This window comes from Stegostoma tigrinum, chromosome X, assembly GCF_030684315.1.
Source record: "Stegostoma tigrinum isolate sSteTig4 chromosome X, sSteTig4.hap1, whole genome shotgun sequence".
Classification (NCBI taxonomy): Eukaryota; Metazoa; Chordata; class Chondrichthyes; order Orectolobiformes; family Stegostomatidae; genus Stegostoma; species Stegostoma tigrinum.
The window spans coordinates 9,318,945-9,340,492 of NC_081404.1; the positions used below are offsets into that span (position 1 = coordinate 9,318,945).

At 42.3% G+C, this 21,548-nt stretch overlaps 1 protein-coding gene across 8 annotated transcripts in view; it reads left to right on the forward strand.

The window, feature by feature from the left end:
* LOC125448266 (electroneutral sodium bicarbonate exchanger 1-like) overlaps positions 1-21,548 on the forward strand; it is a 383,257-nt gene that overhangs the window by 115,766 nt on the left and 245,943 nt on the right. For 7 of the 8 annotated variants that reach the window (XM_059643484.1, XM_048523424.2, XM_048523426.2 and 4 more), the window contains one exon: positions 6,160-6,244. Coding sequence is in view for 6 of the 8 variants with exons in the window: in XM_048523424.2 (XP_048379381.1) it covers positions 6,160-6,244 (85 nt within the window). In the remaining 2 variants the exon portion in view is untranslated. The remainder of the gene's footprint in view (positions 1-6,159; positions 6,245-21,548) is intronic. The other variant, XM_048523425.2, reaches the window with a different exon arrangement.

A 21,548-nucleotide genomic window follows, 5' to 3' on the forward strand; every position in this document is an offset into this window, starting at 1 on the left:
ATCTAAGATAGCAGTGAAAAAGTTAACTTAGTTTTTTTGCTCATTCTGGCCTACTCATTGAAGTTCAGTCTGATCAAGGTTCTTGCTTTTGTCTAGTATTTTCCAGGGCATAAATGGAAATGTGTGTATAAAACAATTGAAGCATTTCATCTGCAAACGGTTTTTATTATTTGCTGTCAGAGATCCTCAGAATGACTCTTCAGAGTTTTTTTCCATTTGAATTAATGTATGGCCATGATATAACAGGTTCATTAAAATTGAAAATTAACAGTTTAAAAGTTTTTGAGACAATGACAAATCCTCAATGTTGGATTTCATGTCCTCATTTCTAGAAAGCTGCACAGAAGCATATAAGATAAAATGATTTTATTTATCATTGTCATATGTACTGCAGTACATTGAAAAGTATTGTCTTTTGTGCTAGCCAGACAAATCATACCTTACATAAGCACGTCAGGGTAATAGAACAGATTGTAGAATATAGTGTTACAGCTACAGAGAAGTCCCAGAGAAAGATTAGATTCCCTACAGTGTGGAAACAGGCCCTTTTGGCCCAACAAGTCCACACCGCCCCTTGGAGCATCCCACACAGACCCATCCCCCTGTAACCCTCACACCCCTGAACACTACGGGCAATTTAGCATGGCCAATCCACCTAGCCTGCACATCCTTTGGACTATGGGAGGAAACCGGAGCACCCGGAGGAAACCCACACAGACACAGGGAGAATGTACAAACTCAACACAGACAGTTACCCGAGGCTGGAATCGAACCAGGGTCCCTGGCGCTGTGAGGCTGCACTGCTAACCACTGAGCCACTATGCTGCCCTAAATCAGCTCTACAATATGAGAGATTATTATTTTGATAACAGTAGAGAAGAAGCTGTTCTCAAATCTGTTCGTACATGTTTTCAAACTTTTGTATCTTCTGCCTGATGAAATGCTATTTCAAAATGCATATCATCACAAGAAGTGTGACATCTAAAGTATTAGATGTACATTCATTGTACCTCATTCCCCATTTGTACAAAAGACTTTAAGTATTATCATCTCTTAAATCCTTATCTAATAATTTTACTTTTGGGACAAGGCATTCACCATCGCACCAACCTGACCAGCAATGTGCATAATCTTTACATTGAATAGTTGGATCAACAGACTCCATTTGAACAGTCTCACATTTCAGGTTTTAAACATTTCAATGCATACTAATGACTATATCAGTACAGCTATTTTGTTATCATGCCAGAAAGACTTCAAAGCATTGAAGAGCCAATAATCATCAAACAGCTTCCATTTCTACTGTAGAGTATTTCTGCTAATGTTGCTATAGTTTCTTGGAAAATTACTGTACTGGTGTCTCTACACCTGACCCATCATCTTGCAATACGACTGCACTCGAAGTCACCAGAATCAATTGCCTTTTAAAGGGTTTGAAAAAAAATAGGAGTGCCAACTCTGATTCATTTATTAGGACTGACTTCAGCTTCTCAAAGGCAGCTTGACATTCTGCCAATAATACAACTTTTGCTTGCTTTCATAACAAAGTTCTTAAGGTACAGATATGCTGAATTTACACACAACTTTCCAATAATGACATTTTTAATAAAGTGTGGCCATGATTTACTTTTTTGCTCTTGGAACGGGGAACATTCCCTCTCTGTGTTCTTGGCAAAACGTGTCCCTGTTCTACAATTTTTTTAATTCACTTGTAAGAGTCACTGGCTGGCCAGCATTTACTGCCATCCCTAATTGCCCTTGAAGATGGTGGTGAGCTGCCTTCTTGAACCGCTGCAGCACATGTGCTATAGGTAAACCCACAAAGTCATAGGACGAATTCCATTCCAGTGTTCGAGGTAAGTTACCCTTGCCTTAATGAATTCACTTTTGGTGAAATTCATTACTATGCCTGTTAACAGCAGTTGCAAAATTAGGTCTTCTAATTGCTTTACATGCTCTGAACATGTGCTATATTACAATGTTGTCTAAATAAACTACAGTTAGGTCTTTCAGTTACAACTTGATTCACAAGTGTTTGGAATGATGGGGTGTCGGGGTGGTGGTGGTGTTCAACACAAATGGCATGACTCGACATTTGTTACCCTAAATGGGTTATATCAAAGTGTTGGCAATGACACTTACATCGCCTCAATAGACCAATCTCAGAAAAAGAGGCACTGTCAACAGTATTGGTACTACCTTTTAATTGTGGAATTGAGTTCAAATCTGTTTTTGTGACTGCATTTCATTTTCTATAGAACCTATGTGATCCACCCAGTTTGGGAAACAATGCTACTAATGAATTCAAACTACTTTGGTTAGGTTTTATTAACTGTGTTTCAAATCTTTGCTTCTAAGCAAATATTAAGCAAAGGTATTAAGGGATATGGGCCAAAGGCAAGTATATGGAATTGAGCCACAGATCATCTATGATCTCATTGAATGGTGGAACAAACTGAAGGAGCTGAATGGTCTACTGCTATTCCTATGCTCTATCTGAGCTTGCTTTCCTGGGTGAAACCAATAGCAATTTTGTTTCATCAGTACTGACTCTCCCACATTCACCTCATGCCTAGCTAATGTGGTACTGGGCGTTTCTCTACGGGTGCATCCACGGTCTTACTAGATTTTCTCAAAGTTCTACCTCCAAATATGAGAACAAAGTATCAAACTGTCCCAGTATTTCTGTGTTGGCTTGTCGGATTGTTGGAAGTTAATTTTGAGAAGCGTCTGATTCTCCATTTACTTCACTCATCAACCTCACTGCTGTTACAGCTGACACACTTGTTGCTTCATATCCCTGTGATGACATTGTTCCAATGTGTTTGTGTCATAACCGATTCCACTTCTGACAATCAGAAGGAGCTATTAGATAAATCAGTGAAATGATGTTGCCTGCCCCAACGGTGTTGGGTGCACCTGTACCCAGTCACTGCCGCAAACATCAGATCAGACCACTATCGTACTGCTGCCAAAGAAATGCCTTAATGACCACTGCCTAGTGGCTCTGGTATCCATTGTTATGAAGTGCTTCAGGAGGTTAGAAATGGTACACATCAACTCCAGTCTCCCAGCTTGTCTTGACCCACTACAATTTGCCTACAGTCACAATCGATCCGCAGCAGGCGCCATCTCCCTGGCCCTACATTCTCCATTTGCTAATGCCACCACTGTAGTGGGTTGGATCTCCAAACAGCAATGAGACAGAGACAGACAGCTTAGTGACATGGTACAACGACAGTATCTCCCTCACTGTCAGCAAAATGAGGGAGCTGATCATTGACTTCAGGAAGTGGAGAAAATGACATGCCCCTGTCTGTATCAATGGTGCTGTGGTGGATGTGCTCAAGAGCTTCAAGATCCTAAGAGTAAATATCATCAACAATCTGTCCTGCTGTATCCACACTGACACTAAAGTCAAGAATGCACACCAATGCCTCTACTCCCTCAGAAGGCTAAAAAAATTCAACATGTCCGTGATCACTCTTGGCAATTTTTACAGGTGCACCAGAGAACGCATCCTATCCAGACGCATCACTGCTTGACATGACAACTGCTGTGCCCAAGACCACAAGAAATTAGAGTTGTGAACACAGCCCAATCCATCTCAAAAGCCAGCCTTCTTTCTATTGAATCTGAATCCTGCTGCCTCAGGAAAACAACCAACACAATCAGAGACCTCTCCCATCCTATTTGTACTGTCTTCCACCCTCTTCCATCAGGCAGAAGATACAAAAAGTTTGAGATGGGGAGGGGAGTGTCTTCCACCCTCTTCCATCAGGCAGAAGATACAAAAAGTTTGAGATGGGGAGGGGAGTGTCTTCCACCCTCTTCCATCAGGCAGAAGATACAAAAAGTTTGAGATGGGGAGGGGAGTGTCTTCCACCCTCTTCCATCAGGCAGAAGATACAAAAAGTTTGAGATGGGGAGGGGAGTGTCTTCCACCCTCTTCCATCAGGCAGAAGATACAAAAAGTTTGAGATGGGGAGGGGAGTGTCTTCCACCCTCTTCCATCAGGCAGAAGATACAAAAAGTTTGAGATGGGGAGGGGAGTGTCTTCCACCCTCTTCCATCAGGCAGAAGATACAAAAAGTTTGAGATGGGGAGGGGAGTGTCTTCCACCCTCTTCCATCAGGCAGAAGATACAAAAAGTTTGAAAACACATACCAACAGATTTCAGAACAGCCTCTTCCCGGCTGTTATCAGACTTGTGAATGGACCTCTTGCATACTAGAGTTGATCTTTTTCTGCATCTTGTCTGCAGCTGTAACACACTAGTCTGCATTCTGTTCTATTACCCTGATGTACTTATGTAAGGTGTGATTTATCTGGTTAGCATGCAAATCAATGCTTGTCACAGTATCTTGTGACAATAAAGTATCAAAAAATTGAAAAGTACCATTAAAGCCGTTTGAAACAAATTCTCCACATCTCCTGGGAGGACAGGCATACTAACATCATCTTTGAAGGAGCCAACAGCACCAGTATCAAGGCTGTGATTACCTAAAACCAAATTGGAATGCCTGAGATCAGACTGCCAAAACAAATCATCTTTACTCAGCTCAAAGAAGGGAATTGAACAAGAGGAAATCAAAAGAAGTGTTTCAAAGACTCACTACAGTGTGGAAACAGGTCACTTGGCCCAACAAGTCTGTACCACCTCTCTGAAGAGCATCCCACCTAGACTCGTGCCCTTACCCTGTATTTCCCATGGCTAATCCACATGTCCCTGGACACTATGGGAAACTTAGCATAGCCAATCTCCAGACAGTGGGAGGAAACAAGACTACCCAACAGAAACAGGGAGAATGTGCAAACTCCACACAGACGGTCACCGAAGGCTGGAATTGAACCCAGGTCCCTGGTACTGTGAGGCAGCAGTGCTAACCACTGAGCCATCATGACTCCTTGAAGGCTTCCCTCAAGAAATGCAAGATAGATGTCGATGTGTGGGAGACCTTCCTTCAGAAGAAACTGACTTGGAGGAACATCTTCTACGATGGGACACAATTATTTGAGAATACCAGTCAGCAAAGAATGGATAAGCAACTGGAAAAAGGAATGCCAGCAATCTTGAGGCCAACGACCAATTCTGACTCCTGGAAATACCTTGCCATTTGTTTCTGTAGGTGCGGATTTAGGATTGGGCTCATCAGCCACACAAGTACCCACAGAATCCGTGACCAGTGACACAGAATTTCTTAGGTGGACAATCTTAGCCATTAGTGAATGATTACTGACAATGACAATGACAACCATTAACAGAATGCCCCAGAAGGAACTCCACTCCCAGTTCTGTTCAGGTGCAGCCTACCTAAGGAAATTTAAGGCCCCCGTCATTGCAGCATCGTTCCACCCACACGTTTGTCTTATCCTGCTATTTCTGTATTCATTTGTGCATGGCTGTGGGTATACTCTGGCGATTTACTACTTTTTTTGAAGTTCTGTTTACTAATTTTCTTCCAAGGTCCCTAAATTCTGACTGCAGGTCCACACCTACCACTTCCTATCTGTTTTGTTAGTGCCAATGATCACGGTCTAGCGCACTCAATGGGTCAAAGGGCCATTTTCTGTGTTGTAGATCTTTCAACCTCTGGCTAATCACCATCCTTCAGAAGAATGCCCTACAGTTGCTAATCCAATGCAACATCTTGTCCACACTGTGGACCAATTTTTTTTTTTTTTGTTTTTAAAAAGCAGTCCTTAGGAGCAAGAATGTGATCAGCGATTCATGTACAAAAGGTTAGAGAGTGAATTGTTAAAGTCTAATGAATATTACAAAATGCAATGAAAGTGGAATTGTATAGAGTATTCTAAAATGTGCAATTTAAAACCAACTTCCATAACAGATTTGTTCCGAAAACCACAGTAAGTACATTGATATTTGTCAATTTTATACACACCTGCTGAACCAGATCTAATCACATGATCTGGAATATTGTGCAACTGACTTTCCTGATATCTAACAATTTTCTGGTCTCAATCTGCTTTTACTCAACAATGCCCAGCATTCATCCGAGCTTAACTGACAAAAGTGTTAAGGTGCACTTTGAGAGATTCAGACTGGAGGTTATGGTGGACTGTTGCATTAGTTAAGGAACATCAACATATGTTTAGCAGCAATATTGTGGTTTAATACTTTGTTTTCTATATCTCCAGCAGAGGCATGATGAGGAGGCTGTGGTAGATCAAGGTGGAACAAGTTCAATTCTCAACATTCACTATGAAAAAGAGGAGCTAGAAGGTAAGTGAGTGAATGTGATAGCTTACAAATTGGTGACACTCCTAACATCTTCAAAATGTTTTCTCATTCCCACACAACACCTGTCAATAAGCAGTGGACCATATGCTGTTGATCAGCGAGCATTCGTTTTCCACAGCACTTCATTATAAATTGTTACTGGAGAAATAATTTGGTGTACATAGTCAAAGAATCACGAAGGTGATTGACAAAAAAATGAGTTTTGATCATCCTTGGGTTCTGATAATTGCTATATAAATATTTAAGTTCTTTTGCCTACAACAGGGATAAATTTTTTTGGCAGAGTTTCAACTTCTTGATTACAAAATTCCATCCTTTGAAATGTTTTTCTGACCATTGCCTCCCCCTCTGTGTCGTCCTTCACTTCTCTTCATATGTACTGTACTTAATCCAGCAAGGTTCCTTTGTTAGTATGAATGTCATTCTGTATCACTTGAAATAAATAATTTATGCAGAAAATGCCAAGGTCATTTTGGTGATTTGATATAAATGAATTGGCCCATAGACTTTTCAGTAGTAGAAAGTAAACCAAGGAAAAATTAATATTTCTACCCACTTTTTAAGTCTAGTAATTTCCACTCATTTGAAGTAGCACACTGCTCCACCTCACTGGGATAGGAAGCTGGAAACTGAGCCCCATTCTTCCCGGAGTCATTACAAAACTTTAAAAAAGAAATACCCAAGTCCCCAATTTACCTGTCTGATTCGGGTTAACAGGAAACATGGACCAGGTTTCTGTACTTAACAAAACCAGTGTTAATTACAAATAAACAGATTCTAACCACAGATAAGCAGCTACGAACTGTTGAATTGTAACTCTTAGTTAAAACTCTAAGCCCCTTCTCAAACCTTTTCATACACATATGCAGACAGACCAAATATTGGTGCAATAGGTGGAAAGAAGAAAAAGTTCTGGGAAAACAGTTCAATAGCAGAAGGGTCTAGGCCTGAAATGTCAACTTTTGTGCTCCTGAGATGCTGCTGGGCCTGCTGTGTTCATCCAGCCTCACATTTATTATCTTGGATTCTCCAGCGTCTGCAGTTCCCATTATCACAGCACTAATGCACATCATTTGCTGAGATGATCTTTTTGTTTGCCAGGATCTTCTGTTCTTTTTGCTTCTTCACAGGAGGCACAGTTGGTATACCAACTTCAAAGTTTCTTAATTGCTGGTTAAAGAACCCAGCTTACAGCAACTAGTAAGAGAAAATAACTGGCTTTCTTCAGATGCCTGGAGGGAGAGACACGCCAAAGGTCTGGGAGCTTCTCACTGTATCAGTTACAACTGCAAGCACTTCAGCTATCTAGGAGCCAATCAGAGTTGTTATCAGGCTGATGACCTCTGACACCCACAAACAGTCACAATTCCTCAAACTAATTAGCAGTCTGTTGGGCTGTGAATCTCACTTTGTATACTGTGACATAAACTGTGGAGTTTGTATGTATAATTTTTAATGTTACTTGTTGTGAGTTTAGGTTTCTAACTTTTGAGTTAGTAACTGGCAGTCTAAAGTTGATGATTAATTTAAATATTTTATCACTAAGTGATTTTCTTTTAAAGGCAGCTTTTTGAAGAGTGACTTTAGAATTAATGGATTCTATACAGTACTAATGGACTTTAGGGATTATAGAATTATGCAGTATAGAAGCAGCCTTTCAGTCCATTGAGTCTGCACTATGCCAAATCGACACTAGTCCCACTTTGCAGTGCTTGTCCCGTAGCCTTGAATGTTATGACATTTGAAGTGCCCATTCAAACATATTTTAAAGGTTGGGGTTTCCAGTCTCTCTTTACCCTCCCAGGTGGTACATTCCAGACCTCTTCCACCCTCTGAGTGACAACATGTCCCTTCAAATCTCCTTGAAACCTCCTGCCTTCCATCTTAGAATTATGTCCCTTGTGCTTGCCCCTTCAACTGAGGGGAACAGCTGCTTTCTAATCCGTCCTGCCCATGTCCCTCATAGTCTTATACACCTCAATGAGGTATTCCCTCTCAAACTTCTCAGCTCCAAAGGAAACAACCTGATCTTACCCAGCCTCTCTTCATAGCTAAATTACTCCATTCCAGGCAACATCCTGGTGAATCTCCTCCGCACCCCTTCCAGTACAATCCTCCCGATAGTGCAGTAACGAGAACTGCACACAGTACGCCATCTGTGACCTAACCAAAAGTTTGGACAGCTCCAACATAACCTTTCTGCTGTTTATAAACTCTGCCACACTGATAAAGGCAATTGCCCTCTTTGCCACCTTAACCACACTATTAACCTGTCCTGCTGCCTTCAGCGACAAGCACCCCAAGATCCCTCTCCCTCTGAGCTTAGTAGTGCCTGCCATTCTTTCGAGTGCTGCAATGCCTTGTTACTACTTCCAAAGAGCACCACCTCTCAATTTTCAGGTTAAATTCCATCTGTGACTGATCTGCCCATCTGACTAACCCATCTGTATTCTCAAGTAACCTAAGATCACCACCTTCCTCACTGTGAACCACCCGGCCAAACTTCATGTCATCCGCAAACTTACTTATCCCCATCACATTTTCTTCTATATTGTTTGTATAAAATGAGTGATAAGGGACCCAGCACTGATCCCTGTGGTACACCATTGGACACCAACTTCCCGTCACTCAAAGTGATCACATCTCCTACCACTAACTCAATTTTGGATCCAACCTGCCAAGCTAGCCTGGATCCCAACCTTGTCAAAGGCTTTACTGAAATCCTTAAAATTCATCAACTGCACTACCCTCATCTACACGCCTGCTTACCACTTCTCAAAAGTCAATCAAATTTTTGAAGCATGATTTTCCTCTGACAAAGCCATGTTGATTATCCCTGAGCAATCCTTGCCTCTCTGGGTGGAGATTAATTTTCTCCTTCAGAATCCTCTCAAATATTTTCCCTACTGCTGATGTGAGCCCACTGGTCTGTAATTCCTTGGTTTATTTCTATGGCCCCTTTTTGAAAAGTGGAACTGCATTAGCTGTTCTCCTGCGATAGGGTTAGGGTTAGGGTTGGGGCACTTCCCTGAGGCCAGAGAGGAATTAAAGGTTTAGGTCAGAGCCCTTGTAATTTTCTCCCTCCTCTCCCACAGCAGCCCAGGATACAATTCATCCAAACCTGGGGTTTTGTCCACTTTTAAGCTGATCAAAACCTCCAATATCTCCTCGTGCCCTATGCCAACCTGCTGAAGAGCCTCTCGGTTCCTTTTCTGAAATTCTGTACCTCTACCCTCGTCCTGAGTGAGGACAGATAAGAAGTACTCATTTAACACCCCACCAATGTCCTCTGCCTCATATACAGGTTACCTTATTAGTCCCTTGGGGCCCTACTCATTGCCTGATTATCCCCTTCTCCTGAATATACTTGGAATTTCTTGGGATTCTGTCCAATTTTACCCATCAGTGTTTTTCCATGCTCCCCTCTTGGCACTTCCACTTGCTTTCTTATGTTCCCCCTGCACTTTATACACAGTGGACCTTCATTGGTTTGCTTTCTCTGTGTCTACTAAAAGTCTTTATTTTCTTTTTTCATCTAGTCTTGAATTGCCCTAAACATCCAGGGTTCTCTGGGCTTGTTGTTTCTACAGTTCACCCTAAAGGAACGTGTTGGGCCTGTGCTCTTGCCAGTTTTATTTTGAACTCCACTCCACCCCTCCCTCAACCACGTCTGTGATGGCAGCAACATTGCAGTTCTACATGTCAGTCCATGCCCTGAACGCACCTGTCTTGTCTATAATACTTCTAGCCTTCCAGTCTTGCCTTTCTCAGTTGAAACTTAACATGGTTGAAGTCTCTGTCTGCCTTGGTTATTGTCATAGTCATAGTGTCATACAGCACAGAAACAGACCCTCTGGTCCAACCAGTCCATGCTGACCACAACCCCAAACTAGACTAATCCCACCTGCCTGTGCTTGGCCCATATCCCTCCAAACACCACTACTTCATGTACTTATCTAAATGTCTGTTAAACTTTGCGACTGTCCCGCATCCATTACTTCCTTGGGAAGTTCATTCCACATGAACCACACTGTGTAAAAACATTGCCCTTTTTTAATCTTTTTTCCTTCATCTTAAAAGTTGCCCTGATCTTGAAATCCCCCGCCCTGCATAAGAGACCTGTCATTCACCTTATCTATACCCCTCATGATCTTAAGCCCAAAGGGTTACCCCTCAACCTCCTATACTCCAGTGGAAAAAGATACAGCCTCTCCTTATAACTCAAACCCTCCATTCCCAGCAACATCATGGTAAATCTCTTCTGAACCCTTCCCAGCTTAAAATATTATTCCTATCACAGGACAACCAGAACTGGACACAGTACTCCAAAAGAGGCCTCACCAACCTCCTGTACAATCTCAACATAATGTCCCACTCCTATATTCAAAGATCTGAGCAATGAAGGCAAGCATACAAAATGTCTTCTCAACCACTCTATCTATCTGGTTCCTTTACTAAAGTATGCTGTGTCCCTGTTTTATGAATACAGTGTTCCCTCTCCGTGCTGAACTAATTTAAATTCCTTACAATAGCTCTAGCACACCCATCCGCAATGTTGTTGATCCCATTAAGGTGCAGATCATCGCTCTTGTACAAACCCCGCCTTCACCAGAAACAGTCCAGTGATCCAGGAATGTAAAATCCTCTTTCTGCACCAACTCTTGAGCTAGGTGTTCATCTGTCATATTGTATTTCTGTACTTGCTGCCATGTGGCACCAGGAATAATCCAGAGACTATGATCTTTTAAGGCCACCCTCTTCAGTCTACAGCCTAGCTCCCTAAATTCTTGATGCAGTACCTCATCCCTCATTCTCCCTATATCATTGGTACCGATGTGCACCATGATCTCTGTCTTGTTACCCACCCCCTTCAGGATGTCCTGCAGATGCTCTGACATCCTTGACAACACACTATCCCAGAGTCACAATTGTGGCCATAGAAACAGCTGTCTGTGCCCTTAATTAATGAAGCCCCTATCACCATCATCCTGCTCCCCTCCTGTACAGTCAGGCTGTCTTGTGCCAGAAGCTTGGCTCTATCTACACTGCTTTGAGGAACCTGTGCCCTAATCAGTTTCCAGAATGAAAAACTGATTTTTGAGTGGTACTCCAGGGGGCTCCTGCATGACCTGCCTGCTTCTCTTTGCCTGCCTGGTGGTCACCTTTCGGTCCCCCAGTCCCTTCAGCTGCGGCATGACCACCTCTCTAAACATGCTATTCACATAGCTCTCAGCTTCACAGTTGTGCCAGTGTCTCCAGATGTCACTGAAGCTCCAAAACATGTAGCTTAAAATTCTGCAGTTGGGAAAATGTCCTGCAAACATTATCTAGGATGACAGTAGGGTCCATGATTTTCTACATATGATAGGTCACACATTCCACTTAATTTGACCTCATGTGGCATGATTTCCACTCGAACTTAGTCTTTCTTATAACTTTTCAAATCAAAGATATTCCCTTTTTACCTTAACTTTAGTCTTGTTCTCTTAGTCTCTGACTATTACTAATGCTTCCCAGTTAATTCCTTTAATCTCCCAGCTGTTCTGCCTTGGTCTATCCCTCCCCTACTTCACCTAATTCTCTCACTAGGCAACCTGCAAACTCCACTCTACAGGTTGGGCAGAAGTCTCTCTCTTTTTTTTAACATATCCTGTCTCAGCTGTTTCAGGAGTTGGTTTATGTATTGCTTATAGCCAAGTGAGCCAAATGGACCTCTAAAATATCAGTTTCCTGATTGGGGCTGTTAATTTGGTCGAATCAGGATGCTCTGAGATAGCAAGAACTGCAGATGCTGGAGTCAGAGACAACACAGTGTGGAGCTGGAGGAACACAGCAGGTCAGGCAGCATCAGGGGAGCAGGAAAGTTGACGTTTCAGGACCGGACCCCCCTCCAGAATCAGGATGCGCTATGTGATAGAGGGGTGCCAGACATTCTGGTACACTGAAAGCAGACTCTAAAGAGGCAGAACCAGAGACAAGGACTGTTCATGTGTAAACAAGGTGAGTTGGTGACAGGATACTGGCCACTCTGGAGTTATTTCAGTGGCGTTGAGCACAAAGCATGATCCCAAAGAAACTTGCTCGCAACCGTTGTCTTTGAGTTGGGGTAAGCATTTCTTACATCATGCCATTATAAAGCTTGACTCATTTGACCCTGCTGTTGAGGACTGGGCCCAGTTTGTGGAAAGAATGTTTGTTTTTCCAGGCAAATGACATTATGGCAGATGAAAAGCAACAAATAATTCTCCTGCCAACCTGTGAAGCTGCAGCTTTTCCTGTTATTAAGAGCTTAACTTTCCCCGACCATACTAAAACCTTCCCAGAATCAACAGACGTTGTTAAGGAATATGACAAATGCAAGCCTACTCTGATTCTGAGATGCTATTATTTTTTACTTGTCAATTTGAGAACCAGGGGAATCAGTATCTGGATTTTTTGATTAGGTTAAGATGACTCGCAGAAGCGTGTGACTTAGGTTTAACCCTTAAGGAGATGCTCAAAGACCTTTTGGTATGTGGAATTAATGGTGTTACTATGCAAAAAATGCCTACTAGCTGAAGCCCAACTGGACTTCAAACAGGCACTACAGCTGGTTTTATCATTGGAAAATGTGGCAGGTGGAGTATGAGTTGCAGGGTGCTCCGATTGGAAATGGACATCCTCACCGGTCTGACTGAGCTTGTGGACCACTTGAGTGAAGGCAATTACATAGCCTCATTCAGGACATATCCCGAACAGGGGGACTCTAAATCAACCCATAGCAAAACCCCAAAACAAAGCCAAGCCTCAGCCAAATGGTTAAAATTTTCTTCAGGATCCTGACTGGCAAGTCATTACAGTCGCTGCCAATATGCAGACTCAAGACAGTGAAAAGGTCCCTACTGTGGGGACCCGAGGTTCAAATCCTGCCATGGCAGATGGTGGAATTTGAATTCAACAAATATCTGGAATTAAGAATCTAACGATGACCACAAATCCATTGTTAATTGTTGGAAAAACCCATCTGGTTCACTAATGTCCTGTAGGGAAGGAAACTGTCATCCTTACCTGGTCTGGTGGACATGTGACTCCAGACCCACAGCAATGTGGTTGACTCTTAACAGCCCTCTGGGCAATTCGGGATGGGCAATAAATGCTGGCCTAGCTAGTGATGCCCTAATCCCGTAAATGAATTGAAAAAACTCATCAGACATCCAGGAGAGTTCATGCGCTGGAAAGTTCACCCACATCTGGTTTGGAGTAGTTAAATCGCTTGGCAACATCCAAATTGGAGCCAATCAAAGTAAGCGTCTGGTTAAATGGTCATCTAGTTCTAACGGAGATTGATACCTGCGCAGCCATATCAGTGATCAGTCTTTAACAAAATTCACTCTGGACTCCAACCCCTAAGTTTGCGCAAGACCTGGCTAGGCTAAGAACCTGTACTGGGGAACCTTTATAGATTAAGGGTACAACTTCGGTCTGGTCTTTTATGAGAAGCGGCTGGTTCAGGTACCAGAGATTGTAGTAAAATGTTCAGGCCCAGGTTTGATGGGCAAAATTGGTTGAGAAAGACTCACCTACGTTGGGTCAACATTTTTCAACTAGAAAATGGCTGCCTGAGAGTGACTTCATAATTATATACCCAGATGTCCTCCAGGAAGGTTGAGAGACTATCGGAAGAACCAAGGCCACCTTACATGTTGACCAGGAAGCAATTCCACGATTCTGTAAGGCCCACCCAGTGCCATTTGCCTTGTGTACAAAAGGAGAGACAGAAATCAGGGTGCTGACAAGCGAAGGAATCATCAAACCAGTCCAATGTATGGAATTGGCAGCACTGGATCTGGTTCCGATATGGACAGCATGTAACGCACGAGAACTTATCTCTTGCAGCAGGAGAGCCTCAATAGGATTTAAATATCATCATCTAGCAGCAAAGGTGTCAATGTGGCTACATCAGTCATGTCCATCGCTTATTCAAAGGACTCACCAATGCTTGACGGAGAGGACAATTCCATGGGTTTCAATAGCTCTTCTGACTGTTTTGAGGAGCCAGGCACGTTTTGTTCCCACGCTGTTTGCAAATTTGCTGCTCTCATATGGTTCACATCCTTGTTCAGGAGCATTGCACTGACCTGAACTTTATATGTCACTGATCCTGACCTCGTCTGACCATGCTGATGCCGTTTCAGTTTACACCAGCTTCACATTTTGACCTCGTAAAATATCCAAGCTGCAGCAGGCTCACCCACTCTCAGATTGTTTTGACTCTCCTCAGCCTTAAAAGAGACATAACTGTCTACCCTTGAGAATTAAACCCTACTAAGTATCGATGTCATCAAAGAACTAGCAGTAATTAGTATTATACTCTCAGGTAAGAGAGCAATTCTCAAACTGCTACAATGAACTCTGTAGGTTGCATTCTGTGTGTTTTTATTTTGTTCATTTTAGATGGTTTGCTTATTCGATTTTATCTTTATTTCTTTTGTTAATAAACATTGTTTTATCGTTAAAGCAAAATCGTCAGCATTGTGTGCTCATGTTTCAGCATCAGACCACTTTGTTAAACCCAAAACAAATAAAATATGATCTAGCAGACCAGATTTCTGTCTTTGATCTGACTTGTCCATTGGTATAATTAGCCGGAATCATAATATGCACTTATGCCTGGTCATCTTTTGCACCTCCACCACCACACCGCCCCCCCCCCCCCCCCCCCCCCCCCCCCCCCCCCCCCGCCAACCCCCCAAAACAGGCTGTAAAGCAACAGTATAAACACAACTTGAAATGAATTTCAGCAACTTGCTTTTTGAAAATACAGCAATTCCTTCCTCAGTCCTTTGTTGTGAAACAGTTACTTTCCCAATTCAGCCCACAGCAAAAGGTAAAATCAAAAATATGGCCTGTAGAATGAAGCATCTGCATTTGACAACAGATCATAAAAAGCACTACAAATTTCCAACTCTTAAAATTGCAATGACTTTACTGCTTTGTGCTACAATATGTAGATGATTCTTGTCACGAAATATATGTGGATATTTTTGTCTTCGCCTACTCTCATCCTTGTTAGAACTGTTAGTGTAATAGTTAATGATATCTCAAGTGCAGTCACAATATAATATGATGGTGTTAATGATATTCTTAAGACAGCCAATGTCCAATTGTTGATTCTATGCCTTAAACTATTGCTCACATCAAGCTAAAATGTACAAGGATTAAAATTTGTGACCGGAAACGTCAACTTTCCTACTCCTCTGATGCTGCCTGGCCTGCTGCGCTCCTCCAGTTCCACACTTATCTTTTAACTCAAGACTTCCACAATGTTTCCAAAATTTCTATAATTCTCAAATCTGGACTAAATTTTGTGGTTTTGGCTAAGTGTCAATTCATCAGGTCTTACAGAGGGTTTCATTCCACAGGGCTGAGTGAGATCCCTCACTGTAGAGTACCAAATTATCCATGTAATCCTCTCCTATGGAAACTCTGTCATCCAATTCTCTCCCCATTCCACTACTTGCTATTGTTGGAACAGTTTGCCACTGCCAGGATTTCTCGATTCACTGGCATCCCTGGTAGTGGTACCATCTTTAAAAGCCCATTATTTACCCAGACAAGCACTGTCAGTCTGGAGTTGCCTGGCATAGTTCCTGACATTTACGCTGGACATGACAGAAGGTGAATTTGGTGCCTTTCTTTGCAGACAGGCACCTGAAGCCCCTGCTGAACAGGGTGGCTCACAGGTGCAATGTCCTCTTCTACAGGACAGGCAAAAGAGGCCACCATTCCAGACTAAGCCAGCCTGGTCTGTGATTGCCACCTGGTTCAGTGCAGTCTCAACCATCTGGAGGAATGCTCAGCAGTGTAAGAAAGTGAATTATCTTATCATTTCCCTGCTACTTCACACTGACAGATGCTGCATCTCTCCCTGCATTGCTCCTCTTGGGGAGGTGATGGTCTAGTGGTATTATCACCAGACTATAAATCCAGAGTCCAGGTAATGATAGGGACCTAGGCTTGAATCTTACCATGGGAGAATTCCCATGGTTTCTTCATGCATTCACGAGATGAGGGCACCACTGGCTAGGCCAGCATTTATTGCCCATCCCGAATTGCCCAGAGGGCTGTTAAGAGTCAACCACATTGCTGTGGGTCTGGGGTCACATGTAGGCTAGACCAGGTAAGGATGGCAGTTCCTTCCTTAAAGGACATTAGTGACCCAGATGGGGTTTTTCCAAGAATTGACAATAAATTCACGATCATCATTGGACCCTTAATTCCAGATATTTATTAAATTCATTCCACCACCTGCCATGGCGGGATTTGAGCCTTGTGTTGCGAGAAGAATATCTGGGTCGCTGGTTAACAGTATAGTGATGATACCATGAAGTCATCACCTCCAGTCACTCTGCTGGTTAGGGTCATAACTGGCACATAGAGTGTGTGTGTGTGTGTGTGTGTGTGTGTGTCTGTCTGTCTACTGTACGGCTTGTACACCCATGACTCTGTAGAACACCATTTACGAGTTTGCTGATGGCACCACCATGGTAGGCTGGATATCAAACAACAATGAGTACAGGAAGGGGGTAGGGTGCTTGGTGTTGTGGTGCAGTGTAAACAATCTCTCTGGGCAATCAGGATGACATATTTTGGTTCTGCTTGGAAGCTTGTGTATCCATCTTCACCCAGTTAAATGAGGCGCCAGAAATTCAAAATGATCTTACTAACTATTGAGGGATGAGGATTTATAATACTGATTGAAGCAAATTTGAGGAATGGGGGATTTAATTGATACTAAACTAAATATTCATTTTTTAAATTGCTTAAACTAATGTAAATTTGGAAGACTTTAATCGTCAACGTGTTCAGAAGATGATCTGTTTTTGACAGCGGGCATTTATGGAATCAGGAAGTGAGAAGAGAACATTACAGCCATTAGGCCTAATTGATCCTTCTGTGACAGATGTATAACTAATACTGCTCACCTGAACTATTTAAACCCTACCTGCAGCATCTTGTTCCTGTCTAATTTGAACATATTGGACTGTGCTAAGCACTATCCATGTGCTTCTGTTAGAACCCTTGCTGATTTCTCTTTTTTTTTAGTTATGTTTGTTTTGGAACTGTAAGCTGAGAGCAGAGGACTTTCGAGAGTAGGGGACATATTTTTAAGTTGAGGCGACAGTTTTGAAGAAGATATGAGAGACAAATATCTTATACAGCGGGTGGTTTGCGTGCAGAATGAACTTCCTGATGAAGTGGATGTGGGTACAATTACAACATTGAAAAGACATTTGGATAGGTACATGAAGAGGAAAGGCTTGAATGGATATGGGCTGGGGGCAGACAGATGGGACTAGTTTAGTTTGGAATTATGGTTGGCATGGACTGGTTGGACCAACTGGTCTGTTTCTGTGCTGTATGATGATGATTCTGTGACTCTATGATCACGTTTGGACTGTGAGCAGCAGCTGTTTAAAAAAGAGAATGAATTGTTATTTACTTTTAAGAACAGGCCTGAAATTTAATTATAGGTTATGTCTTGTTTAAAAAAAATGCTGTATAGATGCTTCGACTCCAGGGGGCCTTATGCTCAAACAGATGGCAGATGTTGAATGTTAACTGTGACCTCAAATAGAGACAATCAAACTAAAAAGAGATCAGAGTTTGAATTGGTTTTTAACTGTATTTTTGGTCAGAAAAATTGTGCCTGCAAAATCTACAGCAGAGAATTTTGATTGCTCCTGGTTGTCTTCTCAGTATCAAATTGTTCAATTCTATTCTGGAGAATAAAATTTCAGTTATAAGAATTAAGTGAACATTTCTCAGCCTACTGGGAGAATACTGTCAAAGAAATCAAGCAAGATATGTTTCCTTCATGTTGCGGATTGTAGAGTCTGCTTAAGTCAACTGGCCAGTTACATTTCATTTATTTTTCCCTTTTGATTTATCCCTGAACTGTTTCAGTTTGTTTGACTTTGTGACAGAGTGGCATCTTGAGTCAGTGAAGTTTAGGTACACATTAATTAGATTACCTTGTAGTTTAATGTTGCTCTGCTAAAGCTACTATATAATTAATAAATTGTTAAATCTTTTGTTCACACTATAAACTTTTTTTCCCCTTTATTCATTCATGGGATGAGGGCATTGCTGGCTAGGCAGCATTTATTGCCTATCCCTAATTGCCAAGAGGACAGTTAAGAGTCAGCTACATTGCTGTGGGACTGGAGTCACGTGGGCCAGACCAGGTAAGGAGGGCAATTTCCTTTCCTAAAGGACATTAGTGAACCAGATGGGTTATTCCCCATAATTGACAATGGATTCATGGTCATCGTTCAACTCTTATTTCCAGATATTTAATGAATTCAAATTCTGCCATGGTGGATTTGAACCCAGGTCCCTCAAACATTATCTGGGTCTCTGGATTAATCGTCCAACGATAATACCACTAAGCCATCGCCTCACCTAAATTAGATGTGGTGTCTAGCATCAATTAATCACAAAGTCTGGTACTGGTTTTTGAAAAGGTCTGGTTAGGAACCATTGGGGTCAATTTTTAGGATTACTGAGTAATTTAGTTTTGCTGTTTTGCAACTACAAGGATGGGGAGGCTGATTTGATTTCATTGTCTCCATGTTGTAATACTTCACATAATACTAGATTTGAAATGAAAGACCTAGGAAAGCCATAATAATCCTTTTGTGATCATGATCAGTATGAATAAACATGAGTTTGAGAGGGGCTGATTTTGTTTTCTTTCATGAAAATTTACTTAAATTGTGAATGCATCTATCCAATGTTCTAATGATATTGGGCATTGTGTCTTTTGTTAGTCAGCAACTGTTTTGTATTAAAAGAACAAAACTAAATGAAATGCGTTTCCTTCATACTAGCCATTTGTAATTTGTGTTTAAACAACAGCAAGAAGACTTTGTGCAAAGGTAAAATAAAAGGTATTTATTCTATATTTATTCCCTGTTAAGTTAAATTTACACTAAGGGCAGCCTGCTGTAATGTATATTATGTATAAGGAGAATCACGAAAGAGCCATCTGAATTGGTATTGTCCTGTAGTTTGTTTTTCTCCCCCCCCCTCTCCCTATGGGGTACACCATTCCTCCATATCATAGTAAAGCTCAGAAAATGGATTTTAACCTGTTTTCTGTGTGCTGATGTCACTGTTTTTCATGAAATATCAAATGACATTCCCAGAAATTCAGCTAGTTATGAATAACGTACAATAGAGTTCTGTAGACTAAGTGGGTGTTGACTTCATTCCCATGTGTTAGCCTTGGCTACTGGAGGCACTCTGTCTTCTTCTTCAGTCAGAAGATTGCAGTTCAAGTCCACTGCAAAGACTCTGGTCAATGATAAACCCCAGGATATTGGTAGTGAGAGATTCAGTGATGGTAACACCCCTGAATATCAGGGATGGTGGTTAAGCTTGTCTCTTTAACATGGTCATTGCCTGGTGCTTGTGTGGTATGAATGCTACTTGCCACTTATGAGCCCAAGTTTGGATAAAGAACAAAGAAAATTACAGCACAGGAACAGGCCCTTGGGCCCTCCAAGCCTGCGCCTATCCAGATCCTCTATCTCAACCTGTCGTCTATTTTCCAAGGATCTGTATCCCTCTGCTCCCTGCCCATTCATGTATCTGTCTAGATACATCTTAAATGATGCTATCATGCCCGTCTCTACCACCTCTGCTGGCAACGTGTTCCAGGCACGCACCACCTTCTAAGTAAAGAACTTTCCACGCATATCTCCCTTAAACTTTTCCCCTCTCACCTTGAAATTGTGACCCCTAGTAATTGAGTCCCCCACTCTGGGGAGAAAGCTTCTTGCTATCCACCCTGTCTATACTCTATACCTATGCATATTGTCCAGGTTCAGCTGCATTTGGATATAGACTGCTTCAATGTGGTTGCATAGCCCAATAAGTAAGGTGTCTGACTTCAGTGTTTGTCAGGATACTAAAAGAAGGTTGCAGGCTCCAGTCCTGTGATAATCATTTAGGGCAGCACTGTGATTAGCACTGCAGCCGCATAGCACCAGGCACCCGATTAGATTCCACCTTCAAGTGACTGCCTGTGTGGAGTTTGCCCATTCTCCCCACATCTGTGTGGGTTTCTTTTTAGGTGTTCCGGTTTCCTCCCACAGTCAAAAAATGTGCAGGCTAATGGATTGACCATGCCACGGATGTGTACGGTAGGTGAATTAATGATGGAAAATGCAGAGAAAGGAAGGCGGTGAGAGTCTGGGTAGATCCTCTTTAGAGAGTCAGTGTAGACTTGATAGGCTGAATGGCCTCTATCTGCAATGTTGGGATTCTTTGAATGTTTGAGGAGTTGTGAATTGTGCTGAACATTATGCACTCATTGGTGCACGACCCCACTTCTGACCTTATGATGGAGCGAAGGTCATTGATAAAGCATTGATAATGAGGATGGTTGGGACACTAACCTGAGGAACTCCTGGAGAGATGTCTTGGAGTTGAGATGACTGACCTCCAACATCCACAACAACATCTTTTGTGCCAGGTATGACTCTAATCTGCAGAAGGTATCCCTGCTGAGGCCCAATGACTCAATTTTTGCTAAGGCTCTGTGATGCCACACTTGGGTTAGACATAGCCTTGATGTCAAGGGCAGTCAATCTCCATTCACCCTTGAAATTCAGCTCTTTTGTCTGAGGAGCCTTAGCAAAACAGGAGTCATTGGGACTTGGGGGTGGGGGAGAGATCCCTCAGCTGGTTGCAGTCATTTAAGGTTCATTGGTATGAAAGTGAGACTTCATCTCCACAAAGCCCATGTGCTAGTCACTCTTAGTGATACTGTTGTGGACAACTGCATCTGCAGTAGGCAGATTCATGTGTATGAGGTCAAATATGTTTTTCCCTCTTGTTGGTTCTCTTGCCACATGCCACAGATCCAGTCTGGCAGCAGTGACCTTTTGGAATTGATTCGTTCAATCAGTAGTGGTGCTTCCAAGCTACCCTTGGTGGTGGACATTAGAATTCCCACTGAGTACTTTCTGTGCCCTTGCCACTGTGCACCAACCCTCCTTCTGACCCCGGTTTTCCCTCCAAGTTTTATTCAGTGTGGTGGAGCACTGATTCACTAGTCGAGAGGAGGACAGTAGTTCTGCAAGAGTTTGGAATATACAGTTCCTATTGGACAAAGGAAAACAGTGTTTTACCTCAAGTACTTTTGTCCTTGCCGGAAATGCGCACACTATATCTGGAAGATGGGAGGAGAGATGGAGTTCCCCTGCCACATCACCTCAAATAGAACAAACAACAATGG